This window comes from Geotrypetes seraphini, chromosome 5, assembly GCF_902459505.1.
Source record: "Geotrypetes seraphini chromosome 5, aGeoSer1.1, whole genome shotgun sequence".
Classification (NCBI taxonomy): domain Eukaryota; kingdom Metazoa; phylum Chordata; class Amphibia; order Gymnophiona; family Dermophiidae; genus Geotrypetes; species Geotrypetes seraphini.
The window spans coordinates 220,523,712-220,544,197 of record NC_047088.1 but is presented as its reverse complement, the minus strand read 5'-3'; the positions used below and the strand labels follow the sequence as shown (position 1 = coordinate 220,544,197).

The following is a 20,486-nucleotide window of genomic DNA, read 5'->3' as shown; positions in this document are numbered from 1 at the left end:
CAAAACTGACATAGGCAGGCACCAGTAAAGCACAGTGAGTACAACCCATTATTTCCTATGGGGGTGCCTCAAAAAGTTAATTTAAGGGTTCCTGGGGCCAAAGCTATGGTAGTCCTCCTCTAAAATCCCTTACCCTGGATTTTTTTTATCTTCAGGGGAGCCCCAATGGGTTGTTTTTGGAGTGAATTCTCTGCTGGGTTCCATCTTATTCCTGCAGAGAACTTTTCCTCAGTATCACAGAGGCTGGGGTTTCACCGCACACTTGTACCTTCCTTTCTACTGAAGGTTATATCGGTCTTCCATGTCAATCAAGAGGTTCATTTGCCCGCTTTCAGCCTGTAGAGCATCTACTTGGTCTACTCTTCACACCTTTACAAGGTTCTACAGAGTGGGCGTGGCGGCTTGAGAGAACTCCGCTTTTGGATCCTCTATTTTGCAGGCAAGCTCATCTGTCCCACCTGGTCTGACACTGCTTTGGTACTTCACCTAATGTACAGACTCCTGTGTTTATGTAACAGAATGAAAGATTCTTATCTGGATAATCTTCTTGTTAATATACATAGGAGTCCTTATGGCCCACCCTGTGGGTTTGATAATTCACTTGCTTTCTGCCTCGGACAACACTATAATCTGGAACTGAAGTTCTTCTGTCAGTTGGATGAACATGTATGAATAAATTATTAATAAAGTACTGAGTTTGTTGCGCTTTGAAGCTCCTTATGTGTTAGTGCTAGTTGCACACAGCAGGTTGGTCCATGGATACATCTGTTGTAAGTTCATGCTAATGTTCCTTTTCATGAGTTACAGAGCAGAACAGAAATGTATATCTCCAGAGAAATTCCCTGTGCCCCTCCTTTTGCCGCCTTCTGTTACTGTGGAGATCTATTGCTTTGGTATAAACTGAAGAGGACACTATTCTCCACTGGTAAAGGACGAGGAGCTGAAAGATGTGATTGATTCCCTTTTTTAAACAGCTCGCAAGCATAGATTGATCACCTAACATACAGACCCCTGTATATTAACAGAAAGATTATCCAGGTAAGAACCTAATCTTTCATTATGCTAACCAGTTGTATCAGTTGCATTGCTCGTTTTTTTCTTGATATGTTGGCTGTAAATTTAGAGGATTTCAGATACAAGTTGCACTGCATAATTTTTATTTGATATGTTTTATCCAACTTGTAACCTAATTGCAATAGTCTACTTGGCACTGTTGAAAATTGCTTCCCTCGTTTATTTTGCCTGAGAGTTGAGAAGTTACCTGCAGAAATAATATACCTTGTATCTACTGCTTATCGCAGCACATTTAGAATATTTGTACTGATAGCTTTTATGTTCTTCCTCTTTACTCCTACAGATCATTCTGGCCTTGGGCAACTATATGAATAGCAGTAAAAGGGGTGCTGTGTATGGTTTTAAATTACAAAGTTTAGATTTGGTAAGTAAATAATAAAATGCTGCACAGAATGGGACAAAAACCAGGCGAGGTGTGCTGGCAGCTGATGTTTGAGGGAATCAATATGATACAATTACATTAAGTTCATATATTGGTATTTCCTGGGGCGTTATAGTCGTTTCCAAACTTCATATGCCCTCTGCTTTGTGTCAGTAAAATTTGAATCGATCAATAATAATAATAAAACAAAGTTGCTTTTAGTACATAGCTGCTTTTTGAGGCCCTATTACTAAGGTGTGTAAAGCTATTAGTTTGTGAGTATACACATAGAAACATAGAGTATGACAGCAGAAAAGGGCCGGTGGCCCAACAAGTCTGCCCACTCAAGAACCCTCCCTCCCTTGAGAATCCATCTTTTAAGCATAACTCTATAGCAACCCACTACACAAGTGTGCCAACTATTAGTGCAGTATCACGTCAGTTAGCATGTGTGAATTTGCATGTTAGCCACATGTTTATGGGGGTAGGAAACAGGCATAGTAGAGTGTGTGTATGGTGCTTTTGCTATTAGTGGAGGTTTGCTTAGCCCCTCCTGAGTAGGACACACAAACTAGGAATTCTGTAAATTGTGCCTAAAGTTAGGCCCTAATTCTGTGCTCAACTTTTGAAATGGATATAAGACACCAAAACAGGGCTGCAACAGCAGATCAGCATGGAAATACACTTACGTGCCTATTTTGCTTAGATTATGAGACAGAGAAAGTACCTGCATATAATGAATGTACCGCAGAAAGGTGGAAAACGTGAAAAGTTAGGAACAATCCCTTATGTGAGAGTATAGTCCATATGCAACCTTGCTATGTGCTGCCAGCCGACGATCGTTTTGTAGCCAGATATGCTACTTCTTCAAGGTCAACCAAGCTACCATAGCAGTAGAACTGTTTGAAGCGCTGTTCATCTGTGTTCTTCATGTAAGTAATCAAACGTGGTGCTGTGGCGTTCTTGAATGCTGGAGGCAGGCCAGGACAGAACAACTTCCTCCCGATTGGTCCTCCGCCTGCACTAATACAGCCAACCTCGGCATGGAAAAGCTTGTGACGTCAGCTGTAACGAATGCCGCTTTAAATTATTAAAACAGCGCTTAGCCTAATATATGGCCAATCGGCACAGGGTGGAGAGCAGTCCAGTCTTACCACCTTAGACATGGGGGGGGGGGGGCCGCACAAATATGTGAACACTGCAAGCAAGACATGCCATCTTAATAATAATAGAATCAGTCTCTATAAGCATTTAATCTACTTGGCTGAACAGTTTTTAAAGCAAATATCCATTGTTCTCTAAGCTGCAATTGCAGTCAACTGTCCCCCCCCACCCCAATTAATACTAGGGAAAATACCATGTGTAAAAACCATGCAATGTTGCATTAAAGGTGCGTGCAACACAGCCTTATTCAAGGCACTTCTGTGCTCTTTGAGTATTAAATGGAGAGGTCTGGAAATTTGCCCTATGTAGAGCTTTCCACAGGGGCAAATGATGCAATAAACTACGTGATCGTGTCGCACGTTGGCACAAACCTCAAAGCATACTTTTTTTTAATCAAAAGGATTAATAAATTCAGATACCCAGCCACCTTCCCTCCTTTCTCTGTCAGGCTCTACACCCAGCCCCCATCCCTCCTTCCTCTGTCAGGCTCTACACCAGGGGTGTCCAACCTTTTGCCTTCCCTGCGCCGCATTGGCCGATAAAAATGTTTCTGGGGCCGCACACATGTGCAAATGCTGCAGCAAGACAGAGGAGGGAGCTGGCAAGACGGTAAACTCCCAGGGGCAGCAAAGGAAAACACTGCATCACCCTTGACCGGGGCTGCACAAAATACTTCACGGGGCCGCATGCGGCCCTTGGGCCGCAGGTTGGACACCCCTGCTCTACACCCAGCCCCCTTCCCTCCTTCCTCTGTTAGGCTCTGCACTCTGTCCCCCCTCCCTGCCCTGTCCATCATACCTCCTCTGCTGCTGGAATCTCTGGTGGTCTAGAGGTGTAGGAGGCAGGAGCAAGCTTTCCACGCTCCTGCCCCGCTGCTAACCCAGTTGGTCGCTGCCGCGAGTTCCAGCTTCAGCCACTGAGCGGTACCGAGCAGGAGTGTGTTTTTGGCGCTGCTGCTTGCCTCTAAGCGGAACCTAAGGACAATGCTAGGTGGACTTCTTTGGTCTATGGCCCAGAAATGCCAAAGAAAGATGATGTAATTTCTTTATAATGTCACTGGGGTACTAATAGTTAAATATTAGTGGAAGTCAGAAAAATATTAGAGTTCAAATAAAAGAACTGTCTTCTCATTCAAATTGGTAACCAAACTTCAGGATTGCAACCGTCACGTTTGAAAGTCACTCAGAGGTATAGAGTTCTTCAAGAAGATGATGATCAAGTATTTTATATCACATTCATTGTTGGTTTAATTATGAATTGATGGTGAGTGTGACTTTTGGGCAGACTGGATGGCCTTTTCAGGTCTTTATCTGCCGTCATTTACTATGTTAGGACATGGTGGACATGCCCCCAACATTTATCGCACAGCTTTTTCACTTAGTGTGCTTTAATTTTTGCTGATAAAGCATGCTAAGCGCAAAAACATAGCACACTTCAGTAGAAACTCCCCTTTATTATGGATCCACAGAAGTGGTTTGTCCGAAAATATTCCTTCTCAAGCTTCGTTGAGGAAAACTGGATCTGAGTGCAACCACACTAGTAAAGAAATCCATCTTAGAAAATCTTGATGTATTTGGTGATTTTATTGTTTTTACTTCTGGCTAAGAATTTGTTGAGTGGTTCTGCTAATGGAAATCTGTACAGCTAGATCATGGATTGTTTCCTTCATCAAGTAATATCTTCAGTTTTCTCTCCATACAGCTTTTAGACACCAAGTCAACGGATCGAAAACAAACCCTATTGCACTATATTTCGAATGTTGTGAAGGAAAAGTACGAGCATGTATCTGTCTTTTACAATGAGCTGCATTACGTGGAAAAGGCTGCTGCAGGTAGGATATCTCTGATTGGAACAGCTGTCTTTATGCATTATTTACTGGAAGCTAACTCTCTTATTGTGTGAAGACATGACTGTTGACAGAAGCATTGCACATGTCGGAAATCTACAGAAAGAGTTCTGCCCGCTGCAAAATAAACACTAAAGGGGCAGTAGCAGAAGGATATAAGACTAATCTGGTTGATCTGGGGGAAAATGGGGGGAAAAACTGGTTTTGCTTGGTATCTCTGCAATTAACTTGCTGAGTTTTGCCTCTGAAATATTGGGGATCTTGAAGGGGCTATGTCAGTGGTCTCAAACATGTGGCCTGGGGGGCCATATGCGGCCCGCCAGGTACTATTTTGAGGCCCTTGGTATTATAAAGAATGATTCTTTATGAAAAACTTGTGCCTTAAGTGTCCAGCGGTCGCGTTCTGCAATATTGTCCGCCTGACTGCTGTAACCTCACGCAAGCGCTTTCCTGCGTCTGTATGCGATTGTCCTCTCCACCTCACAATCGCGTGCAGACGCAGGAAAGCACTTGCGTGAGGTTACAGCAGTCAGGCGGGCAAAGTTCCAGAAAGTAAGGTAACCACTGGAGGCAGTGCAGCTTGTGCGTGTGTCCGGTGCTGGAGGAGGCGAGAGCTGAAGGCGGTTGCGGAGGCCGGACACTTAAGGCACCAAGTTTTCCATAAAGAATCATTCTTTATAATACCAAGGGCCTCAAAATAGTTGGTCCAAAATCTTGTCTCTTGCAGTTGATACTTTGATAGTTTTTCACTTTCTGAATGTTGCACTGCTTCTGGCTGTGTATAGCTGAAATTATCAGAAGCAATTAAGGAAAGATTTATAAACTATAACGATTATAGTTTATAAATCTTCCCTTAATTGCTTCTGATAATTTCAGATAATCCATATTTTGGATTTGTAGGTACTTACCTCATGCAAAGTTGGCATTTCTTTAATAAGACATTAACTATTTTTTCTGAGGCCCTCCCAAGTACCTACAAATCCAAATTTTTGGCCCTGCAAAGGGTTTGAGTTTGAGACCACTGGGCTATGCAGAAGTTCAGTATGCTTTATGAAGAGACATACTTCCTAGAGTACAGATAGGCATCTTTGTTTTTTTAAAGAACAAGATCCTCATGGTAGAAAGTAATGGAAATGTGGTGAGGTCAAAAAAAGAATCCAAGAGATGTAAAAAATTCATTTCTGTTTACTTCTCAACCACAGTAAAAAAAAAGAAAGGCGATCACTTCAGTTGCATAGTAAGGGGGGGAGTGGACCATTCTGGGAACCATCTTGATGGGGATGCCGGCACCTCTCCGCCCCAATGCCACGCTCGTTTGCACCTTCCCTCCCCCCTGTACCTCTTTAAATCTTCACCAACATGAGCAACTTCTCCGGCCTGCTGTTCGTGACGGCCTGCCTCTTCTCTGAAATCACTTCCGGGACACAGGGCCAGGAAGTGACATCAGAGGGAAAGCTAAAAGCAGTGCGAGCAGCAGGCTGGTGAAGCTGCTCCCGCTGGCGACAATTTAAAGAGGTACATTAGGGTGCGGAGAAGGAGTGGGGGAGTGTGTGGAAGGACCGGGGGGCAGAGAGGAGGGTGCGGGAAAGCATCACCACCCCGGGCGCCTCCTAACCTTGCTATGCTACTGGTTTCTTCACTTGTGAGCTGTTGATTGACAGTTGGACTCCATTCCTTTTTGTTGTGGTTGGTTCTCCTTTTTTGAGCTCACTTAACTTTTTTGAGCATCGTGGACCGACTTTGTTCTGCCATTGAAGGGCAGTAGAAGTGAGTTCATCCATTTAGGCTCTCTAAGACTGCCTCAGTGCCAGGTTGCATTACAGAATGATAATGTAACCCTGTATCGGCAGACCTAACATTTATGGCGCAAGTATGGACAATGACCCATATAACTTAACCGTATTCTGTAGGTGCATAGTGGGAGCCGTGCTAATGCCCAGCCCTAGCGTTCATCTCCCTGCAGATAATGTGCCATGTAAGTTACCGAATAGCAGATTAAATGATCAGATTAAAGAACCAGAATGTAAACCTTTAATAATACTAAACCATATGTTTAAATACACCTTGTCTTGTCTCTCTTTCCTCTTTATAACATACTCCCTTCCCTTACTCTTTTACCCCTGAAAACCATGTTATGTCACGTACTAGATTATGTATGTAAATCTGTAATCCGCCTAGAAACTAAATGATAGTGCAGAATATAAATCCTTCAAATAAATAAATTTAGGTAGCCTGTTGGCACCTACATGGGAAAGCATGCAAATACCCACAAAAGTATTAGTATTCTAGACATTTATGTGCACAATTCACAGGTAAATGCAGGTATCCGATTACAGAATTGCCCTTCACGGGAGGGGGGTAGTAATTTTTTAAAGCCTTTTTGGCATAGTCGTGTAAAAGGTATATGCTCTAAAACAGGGGTAGGCAATTCCGGTCCTCGAGAGCCGGAGCCAGGTCAAGTTTTCAGGATCTCCACCATGAATATGTATGAGATGGATTTGCATGCTCTGCCTCCTTGAGATGCAAATCTAGCTCATGCATATTTATTGTGGATATCCTGAAAACCTGTTCTGGCTCCGGCTCTGGAATCGCCTACCCCTGCACTAAAATATCATATAGTATGTAGACCGCATGTAGGAAATCCCGGGGATGTAGTTTGGGTGGAGTTGTGAGGTATAGGGGTATTTTATAAAATACATGCATATATGCATAGAGAATTGACATCATCTTTGGAACAGGTGTAAATTTGTGTGTGAGGCTTTGCACACTGCTTAGGCTGGTTCAGGTATCTGTTTTATAAAGGCACCGTAACAAAAATATGCAGTAAGTAGCAGTGCTCCCACAACAAATAATCTTAATAAATCACTTCACCAGAATGCCACAAAGAAGCTTAAATTCCTTAATTATTACCAAATTTTAAAGGATATATGTCTCTTTCCTCTCTATAAAAATTGTAGGCGGGACATCAAAACAAGGGAACCATACCATGCCAATCCTTCTGACTTTTAAAGGCTTCTGAAGAGTTCATCTCAACATTTATCTCTTCAGAAAATCCCCAGAGTGCATAATATGAACAGTTTAGATGTTCCCAGAAGTGCTTGCATACTCAAATCATAAATCTTCTCTATATACTTCAGCAGTATTCAGCAATAAACGATGATTAACCCGGTCCAAAGTGCTGCAGCCACAGACCTGACAACCATGTTTTGACAGTTGTTGTCTCCTTTATTCTTGGATCCATGAAGTGCTGGTCTAGAAGTGTGTGTGGCGTTCTGGCTGCCCTTTCTTTAAAGAAATCTTTTCTAATGTCACTCCCAATTTACATACAAGAGAAGTCCTACTTGGAGACTGAGGTGACTCTGATGTGTTTGTATTACGTTTTGCCGTATGAGCCTGTTCTTCTGCAGTCAGTTGAATCATTGTGAAGGACCTTGTTGACGGTAACTGTCCTTGCAAATGGAGGAACTTAAATAAAAAGTAGAATAAAACATTAAATAGTGGGATTGCCCTTCATATGGGTGCCAGGGATGGTGCAGGAGTGCTAGGAGGTCTAAGTAAACCTTCAGCCTTATACCCTCCCTCCCCCTCAGTTAACTTCAAGGCCCTTTGGCACCTCCCTAAGATTTTGATAAACTCAACAATTATGATCAACTTAATGCTGCCCCTCCAAGAACAAACCTGTGAAATGAAGAACTGGATATCACACAAAATATTAAATTTTAGTTTGTATATACATAATGGAAGCAATTCTCTCTCTTTTTTTTTAAATCTTTATTGATTTTCAATTAGTAACAGTGCAATACGTATGAATCTGAACGTATAACAAATCAAGGAAAGCACTTTGAACTTACAAATATTCGAAAGTAATCTTTTTTCCCCACCCCCTTTACTTAATCAATAATATAAATGCAATTATCCTTCCAATAACCCACTCTTATTTAAAGTAGTAATACATTCCCACCTGGATGTTTAATGAAATCAGACAAAAATTAAAGAGAACTGACAACTATATAAAAGCAATAAAAGATGCCAATGGGCCACACATCAAGTTAAATACATTACTATGCCCCGTTAGCTCAGCATTCATTTTTTCATATTTGTAGCTGGAGCATAAGTTTGCCCACCAAAAAGGGAAGTTAAGGCGATCATAGTTCTTCCAATTACGTGTTATCATCTGCACGGAGGCAATTCTTTAAACTGGATCCTCCATTTAGGCATGCTGAATGCCAGTTTGGTACTCTCGAGACTACGACAGGAACTCCCCACAACCATTTCCTATTGGCGATCTACATGGGGCAGGAGCGTAGGAAGATTGCTCCTGCCCCAAAAGCCCGCTAGACCACCAGATAAGGCCGGGACACCAGGAGGAAGGCTAAACTATGGTGTTTTTTTCTTTTTTTTCCCCCCTCCCCCAAAAATCACAAATATGTGAAATTGCGATTGCCGAAACCGCGAATGGGGAGGGGGAAGTGTAATATAGAAAAAGAGAGAACAATTAAGGAAAGTACACTGGGAAGGGTTGCTTTGTTGGGGAGCAGCATGTTTTGCCCTTACAAGGACACTTACGGCCTCTTTTACAAAACCGCACTAATGGCCCTGAAGCCCATAGCGATTTAAAGGGCTTTGGGGCTGTTGCCGTGCAGCAGCTGCTAGTGTGGCTTTGAAAAAGAGGCTATTGGGTTTCAAAGGCATCGACAAATAAAAATGTTTTTAACTTTGTTTTAAATTGATTTAAAGAAGATTCTACAAGTAAATAGTTAGGAATAGTATTCCAAAGGGAGGAAGCAGTCACTGTAAAAATACTCGATCTCATTGTATTAATGAGCTTGAGGGATGGAACTGAGAGCAGATTCTGAGTCATGGAGCGAAGAGTTCTAGAGGAGTTATGGGGGATAAGGAGACTGTCTATAAATTCGGGTTGATTATTTTGATGAGTTTTAAATATTAGTAGCAAGATTTTGTAGCTAATTCTGTGCTCTACTGAAAGCCAATGTGCTTTGTACAAGAAGGGAGAAACATGGTCGAATTTTCTTGCATTAAATATGAAGGCGTAAGTGGTGCATATGTCTAGCAGCAAATTTATAGAATCGCCTGCAATGAGGGAAAAATTCCAACAGCCCATTTACCTGGGTAATGTGTAAAACTACAGGCTGACCTTTTTTTTTGTTGTTCCTGTGACTGTTGGGATTATTGCTTTGCTTTGACAGCAATTGCTGTTTGCTCCCCCCACCCCCCACACGTAAAGAAACCTTCCTCTTTCCTACAGACCATAGTACAAACATTTTGATGCTGACCCATAAAGTTCTTCATACAGGGATGCCTTCATATTTGTCTTCGTTGAAAGTAGACCCTCGCATCCATTGTGCAATTCTACCAGTAACCACTTATCCATTCCTTCTGTTATCTGCTCCATACTTAAACCGGCATGACACTCAACTTTCTTCTTTACAGCTCCGAGCCTTTGGAATTCCCTTCACTCTGATCTTTAAATTGAAACCTCTCAGTCTGTTTTACCCCTAATTCATGCCAGATTTGCGCTTGATGGCCAGCTGAAGAATGTCCTTGTTCTACATGGCATACACGGCTTATCTACTGCCAACCTCACTAAACTCGTCTTACCGCTCTCCTCAAATCACTTAGCTGGCTCCCTATTTGTCAACGCATAAAATTCAAAATCCTATTAATAACCTACAAGTGTGTTCATGCCACAGCCCCTAAGTATCTCTCCTTATACACCTCTCTGAGAACTCCATTCCTCAGATAAGTTGTTTTTATCTGTATTCTTCTCCTCCACTGCCAATTCCAGACTTTGTTCCTTTCATCTAGCTGCCCCATATGCCTGAAATAGACTGAGTTCGTCCATCATGCCCCTTCCCTTCCCTTGTTTAAAAGAAGACTGAAAGCCCACCTTTTTGATATAGCCTTCTATCCATAACCCTACTCCCTATTGCTCACCACCCTAGCCAGCAGATTAACCATCCTCCCTAACTGTATCCCCCACCCTGGCATCTTGTTTGTCTGTCCTTTCTGCTTAGATTGTAAGCGCTTTCAAGCAGCGACTGATTCTTTCATTACTTTGTACAGCGCTGTGTATGTCTGGTAGTGCTCTAGAAATAATTAATAGTAGTATTAGTAATGCAGCATATGAAGGAGGGCAGGAGCATTGTGCTTAGCCCCCCTCTGGTCTCTCTAGGGCAATGGATTCATGGGTTTGGGGGGGAACACCTTCCTTGGAGCCCTCAGACAGCAACTCGGCATCATCTGTGAAACACAGACACATGGAAGTTTCTGGGCCAGTGAGGAGACAAGGAGAGTCTCTGAAGGTCCCTTATTGGCATCCTGTTCAAGGATTTACCCCTGATTTTGTCAGACTTGTTTGAAGCCTATATGGGCTATCAGGGCCCATCTTTGCCTTCTGGGGTCATGCCAGCTGACATGCATGAGAGTTTCCCCTTGCAGAGTATGACTTCCCCTCTGACATTTTCTCATCAGGAGATGGAGGTCCAGTCGGAGAAGGTGTGGGGGATGACTGGGGCTAAGAATCAATGCCTTTACTCCCTCAGGATGAATCTTTGGTTTGGAGGATTTGTGGTCCCAGGCAAGGGCATCCAGTCTGGAGTCGTTGATGGCACTGGACCTTTGGGGAGGACCCGGCAGCGTGCTGCCGTTTTAAGCCGGTGGCTTTATTGGAGGTTATTGCAGAGTCCTTTTGGTTTTGAAACCGGAGTCCCTACAAGTCTCCACTTCTCAGCTTTCTGTTATGAGCAGTTCCAAGCCCCGGACCACCTTTTTTCCTTTGCATCCAGACATTACTGTGATTCTAACGGAGTACTGGGAGGCTCCAGAATGTTCCTTGCATGTTACCAGGACCGTGGCAAAGTTGTATCCATTGGATCTAGATTTTCAGGAGCTGTTTGCCCATCTACGGTTGATTTGTTGGTGGCACGGGTTACTGAGCATACCTTCAACATGGCCCACCCTCCATATTTTCACAAATTTTTACAGGGTGGATGTGGCATGCTGCTTTTGGGTCATGATTAAAGGTAAACAACCCACTGATCGAAGGCAGACTGTGCAAGATGGCGTCCTGAGCAGAAGCAGTGTTGTGAGCTCCTGTTGTAACGGTGATTATCTTCTTGAATAACTACTTCAGTAAATTAGTTTCTATGCCTAAAAGAAGGGGAAACAGAGGGGGTTTCCTCCACCTACCTCTGGCTCTTCAACACCCTGACAGACTGTAATAACAGCCTTTACAGTCCAACTCTACTCAGCGGGCGTATCCGCTGCTGTGACTGGGGCAGAGCACAGCTTGGATGGCGAGCTCTCGCTGAGCCTGCGAGGACCGCACACGCCCCCAAAGCCTGGGGAAGCATCGGGAGAACAGACGATGCAGGAGGGCTTGCCAAACACATCGAGTACGGCACATACTACACTCAAAATTAACCCGGAAGTGATTCTATTGAAGCCGACTCTTGGACAGGAGCCGTTGCATTTTGGGAGCTTAGAACCTGTAGGAGCCAGCAGGGGAGAGGGTGAGGGAGCCCGGAGTTTGCTTTCTAGGGAGCAAGCCCAATGTAATCTGGCAGCCATCTCCCCTTCAAGCTGCTTGAGAAACCACAGGCAGTGACTCTTGACTCTTATCTGGTCAGCGATTGAAATCCTGCACTTGGTTTGTACAAACTTTATTTCTATTACTTGAAACTCTTCATTCAGGATATCCCTTTTGGAGACTTCAGTTCAACAGCAGAAATCTGAACTTTCTAAATTAGAAAAATTAACAATTGAGAATAAAAATTTGGTGACCAAACAAATGACTGATAAATTGATGTTTCTGAGGAAGATAGAAAACCTGGAAAATCAATAGAAAAATTTAAATTTAGGGATTCTTAATTTTCCGATAGCCAGGTTTATGACTCTACAGGAACTCTTTAAGAACTTTTTGATAACAGTCTTAAAAGTTCCGGAATTGAACCTTCCCCCGACGCAGAGAATCTATTATTTAAAGAATGTGCAAAAAGAAAAAGTTTTAGAAACTGAAAATATGTAATTAGATGTATCAGCTATATTGCAATCTTCTGAAATTGAAACATTGGGTCAGGCGACATTGTTAGTCTTTCTTATATTCTTACAGGATAAAGAAATGCTGTTGAAATTGTCCTTTAACTTAAAACAAGTCACCTTTTTAGGTAAAAGGGTATACATATTTCCAGACGTCTCGAAATGGATACAATCCAGGAGGAAAGAATTTTTGCAATTTCGTCCTAAAGTGATTTCTTTGGGGGGCAACTTTCCAGTTAAGGTTTCCCTGTAAATGTTTTATTTCTTATCAAGGGAATAAATATATATTTTTTGAATCTGCCCAATTAGGTTTTTTCTTGGAGAGTAAAGGGACTCCAACGCAGCCAGAATGAATCAAGTTGATCATTGTAGACTTTAGTTAAACAGTAGGTTAACACCTAATTACAGCTCTTTTCTTTAATTATTTTTATTGTACTTATATCCCCTCTCCCCCGGGGGGTTTTCTGTCTTGCCTTTCTCCTTCAATTGAGGACTATATGAATTATATATTGCTCTGTATGCATTTTTTTTAGTCAATATTGGGCTCCTTTTACTAAGCTGTCCATAGAGCTGGCGTTAGTTTTTCCACGTAGTGCAGGGGTTAGCATGTGCTAATCTTCAGCGTGCGCTAAAAACGCTCCCGCAGCTAAATTATATATATATATATTTAGTATTTCTTGTACCATTTTTGGTTGTATATAAACAAATATAATATAATAAAATGGTAAGCAGCGCATGCGCACTTCTATGCGTGCGCCGGTTTTCCATGAGCTGTAGCGACCCATAGAAAGTGCGCATGCGTGGCTTACGGTCTGGCCTGCTCCCTGCCGTATTGCATTTTTTAGTTGAAAGACGCAGCGGTGGCTACTCTCACGATCCCCGCCTGCGTCGGACTTCCGACGCAGGAGGAGATCATGAGAGGAGCCACCGCCGCATGTTTCAACTTAAAAAAAAAATACGGCAAGGCGAGCAGGCCAGACCAGACCGGCAAAAGTCAGAAGTGGAAGCCTAATAGCCCCGGCGGCTGTCGGTGGCTGCAGGCCATGGCGGCTGTCAGCAGCTGCAGGCCGCTGCGGCTAAGCACGGAGCCACCATGGACTCCAGCGCTGGACATCCTGCTCTCCTGTCCGCTCCTCTCAGGAGCCGCACCAGCATCGGAGAAGGCTTCCGACGCTAGCGGGGATCGAGAGGAGCCGGGGTGACAACTCAAGGGGCGGGAAGGGAAGCACCGAAAAAAAACTCCAGCCGGCTGTAACCGTGTCACCAAATAACAGCCTCCCTGTGAAAAAGAATACTCGCGCTGCAGTAGCTGCTGCCTTTCCCTTCAGCTCGGCTCCCCACTTACAAAAGGAGCCTACAGCGAGCCCTGCCGCAGCTGCCTCCGAAAGTAAGGGACACTTGGCAGATTCTTTCCCTTGCACCGACATTGAAGAAAATGTATTCGCAGCCCTAGCAACCGCGTAAGAAAAACTAACTGCCGATTTAGAAGGTTGTTTTTTTACAGCAGTTTGCTGGGCAGGAAAAAATACTTGCGGTTTGTTTTGGGTGAAGGGTGTGTGCTGGGGAAGCTGTGAACTATCGTGCATTGATTAGATAAAGGCCAGGGGTGGGTGTGCTGGGGAAGGGGCCCAGGGAGCAATCTTGCTTTCCATTGTGGGGGAAGAGGTGTGATTTGTTGGGGAAAAGAAACGATCTTGCTTTCCTTTGGGGGGAGGGGTGTGATTTCTTGGCTACAAGAAATTAACTTGCTTTGCTTTAGGGGTAGGGGTGTGATTGGTTGGGGACAGGTAGTATCTTGGACAGGGGAAGCAGGGAAGGGAAAGTACTACTGGACAGGGGGGAGTTAAAAGTAAGGGACAAAGGCTACTGCTGGATGGGGGGGAGGGGCAGAAAAAGGAAGAGAGGCCTCCTTCTTGACAGGGGGAGCAGGAAAGAGGTGCTGCTGGACAGAGGGGGGGAGTTAAAACAAAGGGAGAAGGGCTGCTGCTGGATAAGGGGACCAGTGAAGGGGGGGTGGTGGACACAGGGGAAGAAAAAGGAAGGGAGAATGGACAGGGGGAGCAGGCAAGGGGTGGTGGTGGACAGCTGAGAAAAAAGAAAGACAGAAAGAAAGAAATACAGAAACAGGCTAAGGAAAGAGAGAGAAATAAATAAATACAGACACACACACATATTCTAGCACCCGTTAATGTAACGGGCTTAAAGACTAGTGATAAATAAAACAACAACAACAACCCACTGATCAAGACTCCTATGCTTTTATACTAGAAAAAAGATTATCAAGGTAAGAACTTATCAAGTATTAAAAAAAAAAAATACAAAAAGGCAGTAATCAAACTTTTAATAAATCTGAAGAACTTTATCTCCCCTTCTTCCCTTCTCTTTTCAGCTTGCATGTTAGTTGTGGTTCCTTTTGCTGCGTTTTATGCTGATGTTACCTTTTGTAAAATGTTCTGATGTTATTTTGAAGGATGGTATACCAAGTACTAAGAAACTAAACTAATGGGTGCAACTAGAGAATGACACGGTGACAAAATTCATCACCGTTCCCGTCCCCGCGGATAACCGTGGGAAATAATCCCATGTCATTTTCTAGTGTCTATTTCAACCTCGGTCCTTCTACACCAGCATTCTTCAGAGCAAAGCTTGAGGGTCGGTGGTTGTGCCCAATTATACTCAGATTCTTCCCTCTCTCTTTAACGAATGACATGAAGATGGTTTCCTGCGGTTATCCGCGGGGACGGGGACGGTGATGAATTTTGTCACCGTGTCAATCTCTAGGTGCAACATTACATGTGTCACATGACCAGCACATTCTAGTAAAGCTGGACATGTAGATGCAATGCATTTTGATTTTTTGAGAGGATGACAGCTGGCAACCACATGCACCTTGGGGATATTAGCAGGCTAGAGTTACTCAAACTTTTCTCCAGTTGTGGACTTAACACTTTGGGAGGCATGTTAGTGAAAAGTTATCAAAAACAACTGAATATCACTGTATTTGTTTGTTTAATTTTAGTATCTCTGGAAAATGTTCTGTTGGACGTTAAGGAACTCCAAAGAGGTATGGACTTGACAAAGCGAGAATACACCATGCATGATCACAACGTTATGCTGAAGGAATTCATTCATAACAACGAAGGGAAGTTGAAGAAATTGCAGGATGATGCAAAAATAGCCCAGGTAGGCTTTTTGTTCAAGGTCTCTGTAAATGCCATATGCTAAATGCAGTTTTCACATTTTTTCTAATAGTTCTTTGTTTTTGAATCTAGCAAACCAATTTTGAACAGGGTGTTTCAGAACTTAGTTCATCCTCTGAGGTAACATCCTTCATAAATAGGGACAAGGACATCGAAATTAGACTACATATGAATAAAAATAAAGCCGCCTAACCAAAAAAAAGCATGTCTTGTGATAACCCAAGCAAAACAGCCTGGAGTTGCAGCTGGCACTGGCACAGGGCTGGCACTGGCACTGGCACTTAACTCCACCATCTGTATAGGTTGCAGCACTGAGCTTACATATAATGGAGATGATGTGGTATAGTGGTTAGAGTTACAGCCTCAGCACCCTGCGGTTGTGGGTTCAAATCCCTTGCTGCTGCCTGTGACCCTGGACAAGTCGCTTAATCCTCCACTGCCCCAGGTACATTAGAGAGATTGTGAGCCCACCAGGACAGATAGGGAAAATGCCTGAAGTACTTGTATGTAAACCACTTTGAATGTGGTTGTATAACTACAAAAAGGCGGTTTACAAGTCACATTACCTATCCCTATAATGCAGTCACCGTGCCAGCACTGTTTATTCAGTTTAGGCCTGGAATTTAGCAGAACTAAACTATAATGTTGTTGATTAATCACTTAATTTTGGTGATAAACTGAAACATTAATGGCAGCTTAAATTATTATTTTATTAACACTTAACTACTGTGGCCTGAATTAAGCAACACTCCTCCTGAAGAGGATCCCTCACCAGAGGACTCCTATCCTTGTAGGGCCATTCTGCCTTGGGCCTACCTTAAAGATGCCCTGATGGTCTAGGTTAGGGCATGATACAGCTCCTACCTGTGCCAACTCCAAGTTCAAAATGGTGGCCTTGACCACTAGCAATTGGTTCATAGGGCTACCATTAGCGTTCAGACCCTTAGCACTAGTACCATGAGGCTACTGCTGCCTGCTGCTGCCATAATTTTGAACCCAAACCAGAGTAACTGAGTCTTGCTTCTGCTTGCCCTACTCTAAGAAACTTTGAAGTATAGTGTGGGGGGGGGAGGGGAAGGAGACTTTCTGGGAGTTGGAGGGAGGTCTTTGGAAAGAGGTGGATGCTCGGTGGGGGGATTGGCAAAACTAACCCCCCACTGAGGATATTGTTACTGTTCAATTAACTGCCTGGATATTGCCTTGGAGGTCAGAGGGGAGATTCAGTGGCACAATTTGGACAGCAATTAAAAACGCAATTTTAATCGGACAATTCAGCTATAGTCTAGGCTAAACATATAACAAATCTGGGTAGGAGCTGAATAGGGTATGTCTCAATAATTTTTTCACCCACCCCCTGCCCTGCTCCCTTGTTATGCAGATAGTATCAAGTGATTTAGTAATTCAAATGGCCTAGTGTTATGTGTTCTGTTGGGTTTATTTTTAACACTCGGATAGACAAGCTACACATTCAACGATTAGCAGTGAACATATAGGCTCCCCCTCCTTTTATCAAGCTATGCTAGAGATTTTTAGCACAGGCCGGTGAGGTAAGAGCTCCAATGCTCATACGACTTCTATTCACATTTGAGCATTTACTGCACCAGCCCATGCTAAAAACTTCTAGCGCAGCTTGATAAAAGGGGGGGATAATTAGCTTTAAATATTGACCTGATTGTAAATTAGGTTTCTTTTGGTCATGGTGGTAAGCCCAGAGGAAGCGCATGGACATAATTGTAAATCTCATATAAAGATACAACAATAATACTGTCCAGTTGTGGATTGAAACATTGAGTCTTTGTACAATTAGTTTTTATGGCTCAGATTTGGTTTGTTTTTGTTAGATGGCAGCTTTTTGCACCAGATGGATTCATATGTTTTTTGATTATTTGTATGATTTTATTATATTACCAAGCCAGGACCTTTAATGGATTGTGGGTTCTAAATGATTTTAGATAAATTAAAATAAAGTAAAAATTAGGTTTACAGGAATTATTTCTGATTATGAAGTTGTACATCATTGGATAGTCTTACAGACAAGGGGGCTAATCTTCAATTTTGCCGATTTACGGCTTTTTAGATCTAGTTCATCAAGACATCAATGTTTACCTGTGGACATGGGAACTAAACTAAAAGCCAATGGATTTTGCAGGTTTTCGCACTTGATTGAAAAGGCTATCTCCATTGGCCAGATGAACAGCTAGGCCAATCAGCTCGGGTATAAAAAACGAATTAGCCCATTTGTCCATAAGACTATCCCGTTACAAATCAGATATCTCTCCCGAACAAATATCTTCTGACACCATGAGCAAATGTAAGTTCACCTGTGACAGAAATACAAATTAGCAAATTCTGTAACTGGCGCTACCAGTTAGGCGCCAAATTACACGGACTGTGAACTGTTCTATAAAAGCAGTTAACGCGTGTAGCTACTAGCAAAAATGGACATCTACATGCCAACATGTAAGTGCACCTTCTTAAGCCATGTCAATAACTGGCATAAATGCATGAACTTAACTGCAGCCCTATATTGTGTAGGGTAGAGTATTCCATGCCCCCCCCCCCCCAGGCTTCTCCCCCTGTGCATGCCCCCTTGCAGTTGAGCACATAAATTGCAGAGCACCACTGGGTGTGTGGCTAGCATTTAGGTACAACTTTAAAAGTCACACGTATAACAACTTACGCATTCAACTGGTGCCTAATTTTTGGTGACCTGTTGTAGAATGAGAGGGATAATGGGTTGAATTTTTTTTACATGATTATATCTTGTTTGTTGGTGGTGTTCTCGTATATTATTTACAGATATAAACAAACCTCCCATTTTACTAAACTGCAATAGCGGTTATTAGCACACGGAACCATGCTGAATGCTCCACGCTGTTCCCGGCGCTCTTAGAGTTCCTATGAGTGTCTGGAGCAGCACAAAGCATTCAGTGCGGTTCCCTGCGCTAATAACCGCTATCGCAGTTTAGTAAAAAAAGGGTGAGGGGTGAGGTTAAATAACACCAGTTTTGTGCCCAATCAGAGTCTAATCAGTTTGCCCCAGAGTAGCAGGGTCTTTAGCATTCTGGTGAGCATTGCCATTGTATTTACCATAATATTTAATTTTAGCTTATTTGGTAACTCCTGTAAGTGCGCTCTCTATATACAAGCACTGCAGTCTTTCATTTCATCCAGGTGTGCTTGGTTTAAAAGTGCTTCCAATGTACTGTGCCTGATGATAAATCTGTTGTTTGCAGGATGCCTTTGATGATGCGGTGAAATATTTTGGTGAGAATCCCAAGACTGTGCCTCCATCGGTATTCTTCCCAGTGTTCGTCCGATTTGTAAAAGCTTACAAGGTATATCAGAGGACTGTCCTGTTTTGTAGTGCTGGCATTTCTCTAAACAGGCCGACAACAGTTGTGCAACTGAGAATCCAACTTTACTGAAGTGGAAAACTAGTCTTTACGTAGTTTATGTAAAATAACAGCTTATTTTCAATTTTCTCACGCACAGAAGAGAGGAATATTAACATTTTTACATGTTGTTTCACAGAATAGGGTTGGTATGTGATGATTCACCTATCTTGCATGTATCCAGCATTTACAGAAATGGTGCACAGTGCCAGCTAGTGATGAAGCTGAGTATCGACTTTTTTGTGTGTGGTTTTTTTACTACACAATAAAGTAGCAACCACAGAAATCTGAACACATGTCAAAGCGGAAAAGCATGCTACTTTTTTGATAAGCATAGAACACAAACACACTCACACACAATATACGCTGGGTTAGTTTTTGAGCTTCAGTGGATTTTAAAATATTTTTCTGTCACTTGTATGGCACGGTCTTTGAACATACTCCTTTTGAGCATCTGACCTATGGATTTGTAGCTAGCAAAATGCGTAGCTAAAGGCTTTCCATGTAAATTAACCAGTCATTTTGCTGTTTTATGTTGCGTATGGCATATCATTCACTTCACTCTTATATAGATTAACGTGTATTATAAATTCCAGAGCAGAGCTTCCAAAGTTGTGGATCAGTTCCATAAATGAGGTCACAAAACCTGTGTTTTGGGATCTTGATCTGGGTGGGTTCTCCTTAGTTGAATCATTTTTCTGCACCTCTGGGGGAAAGAGGGGAGTGTTGCACAATTTTATTTGGCTATAATAATTGGGTCATAGCCACAAAAAGACTGAGAATATGGAGAAGTATTATTTTTTTTGAATGAATGTGATATCTGATTTTATTATTTTATGCATGTGATCTAATTGTTAATCATTTTTATTATTTTCATCTATTTTTATTATATGGTTTATATGAGGGTCATTTCATAAATAAAGCACTATATATATATATATTTTTTTTAATTTACATGTTTTATTATTTTTTTTTTCAAGCATTTCTGTACAATCCTTCAATATAGTTTCCCTGCTTTGCAATGACCGAGTCCCAACGTCCGGGATGCTTCAATATTCCATCCAAGACGCCATTTTTGTTCAGTTGCCTAATGGCTCAGGTAATGGTGGAAGAAAGCTCTTCCAGAAATGCAAAACGATGTCCACACATAGGTTGTTTCAACTTTGGAAAAAGGTCAAAGTTTGGTGAACTCATGTCTGGACTGTAGGGAGCATGAGGTAAAACCTCCCAGCCGTATCCGCATAGTTTTTCAATGACGACATTCCCTATGTGGGTGAGCATTATCATGAAAAATGAGTGGCCCAGTCAAGAGCAACTGAGGTTAGGTTTTGTGCATTTTTCTGCACATTTTTTTGCAAAAAATCATGATAATACACTGCTGTGACACT

At 42.6% G+C, this 20,486-nt stretch overlaps 1 protein-coding gene across 5 annotated transcripts in view; it reads left to right on the top strand.

The window, feature by feature from the left end:
• FMNL2 (formin like 2) overlaps positions 1-20,486 on the top strand; it is a 459,967-nt gene that overhangs the window by 408,426 nt on the left and 31,055 nt on the right. For all 5 annotated transcript variants that reach the window (XR_004539577.1, XM_033945820.1, XM_033945823.1 and 2 more), the window contains exons 20-23: positions 1,358-1,438; positions 4,301-4,430; positions 15,523-15,686; positions 18,940-19,041. Coding sequence is in view for 4 of the 5 variants with exons in the window: in XM_033945820.1 (XP_033801711.1) it covers positions 1,358-1,438; positions 4,301-4,430; positions 15,523-15,686; positions 18,940-19,041 (477 nt within the window). In the remaining variant the exon portion in view is untranslated. The remainder of the gene's footprint in view (positions 1-1,357; positions 1,439-4,300; positions 4,431-15,522; positions 15,687-18,939; positions 19,042-20,486) is intronic.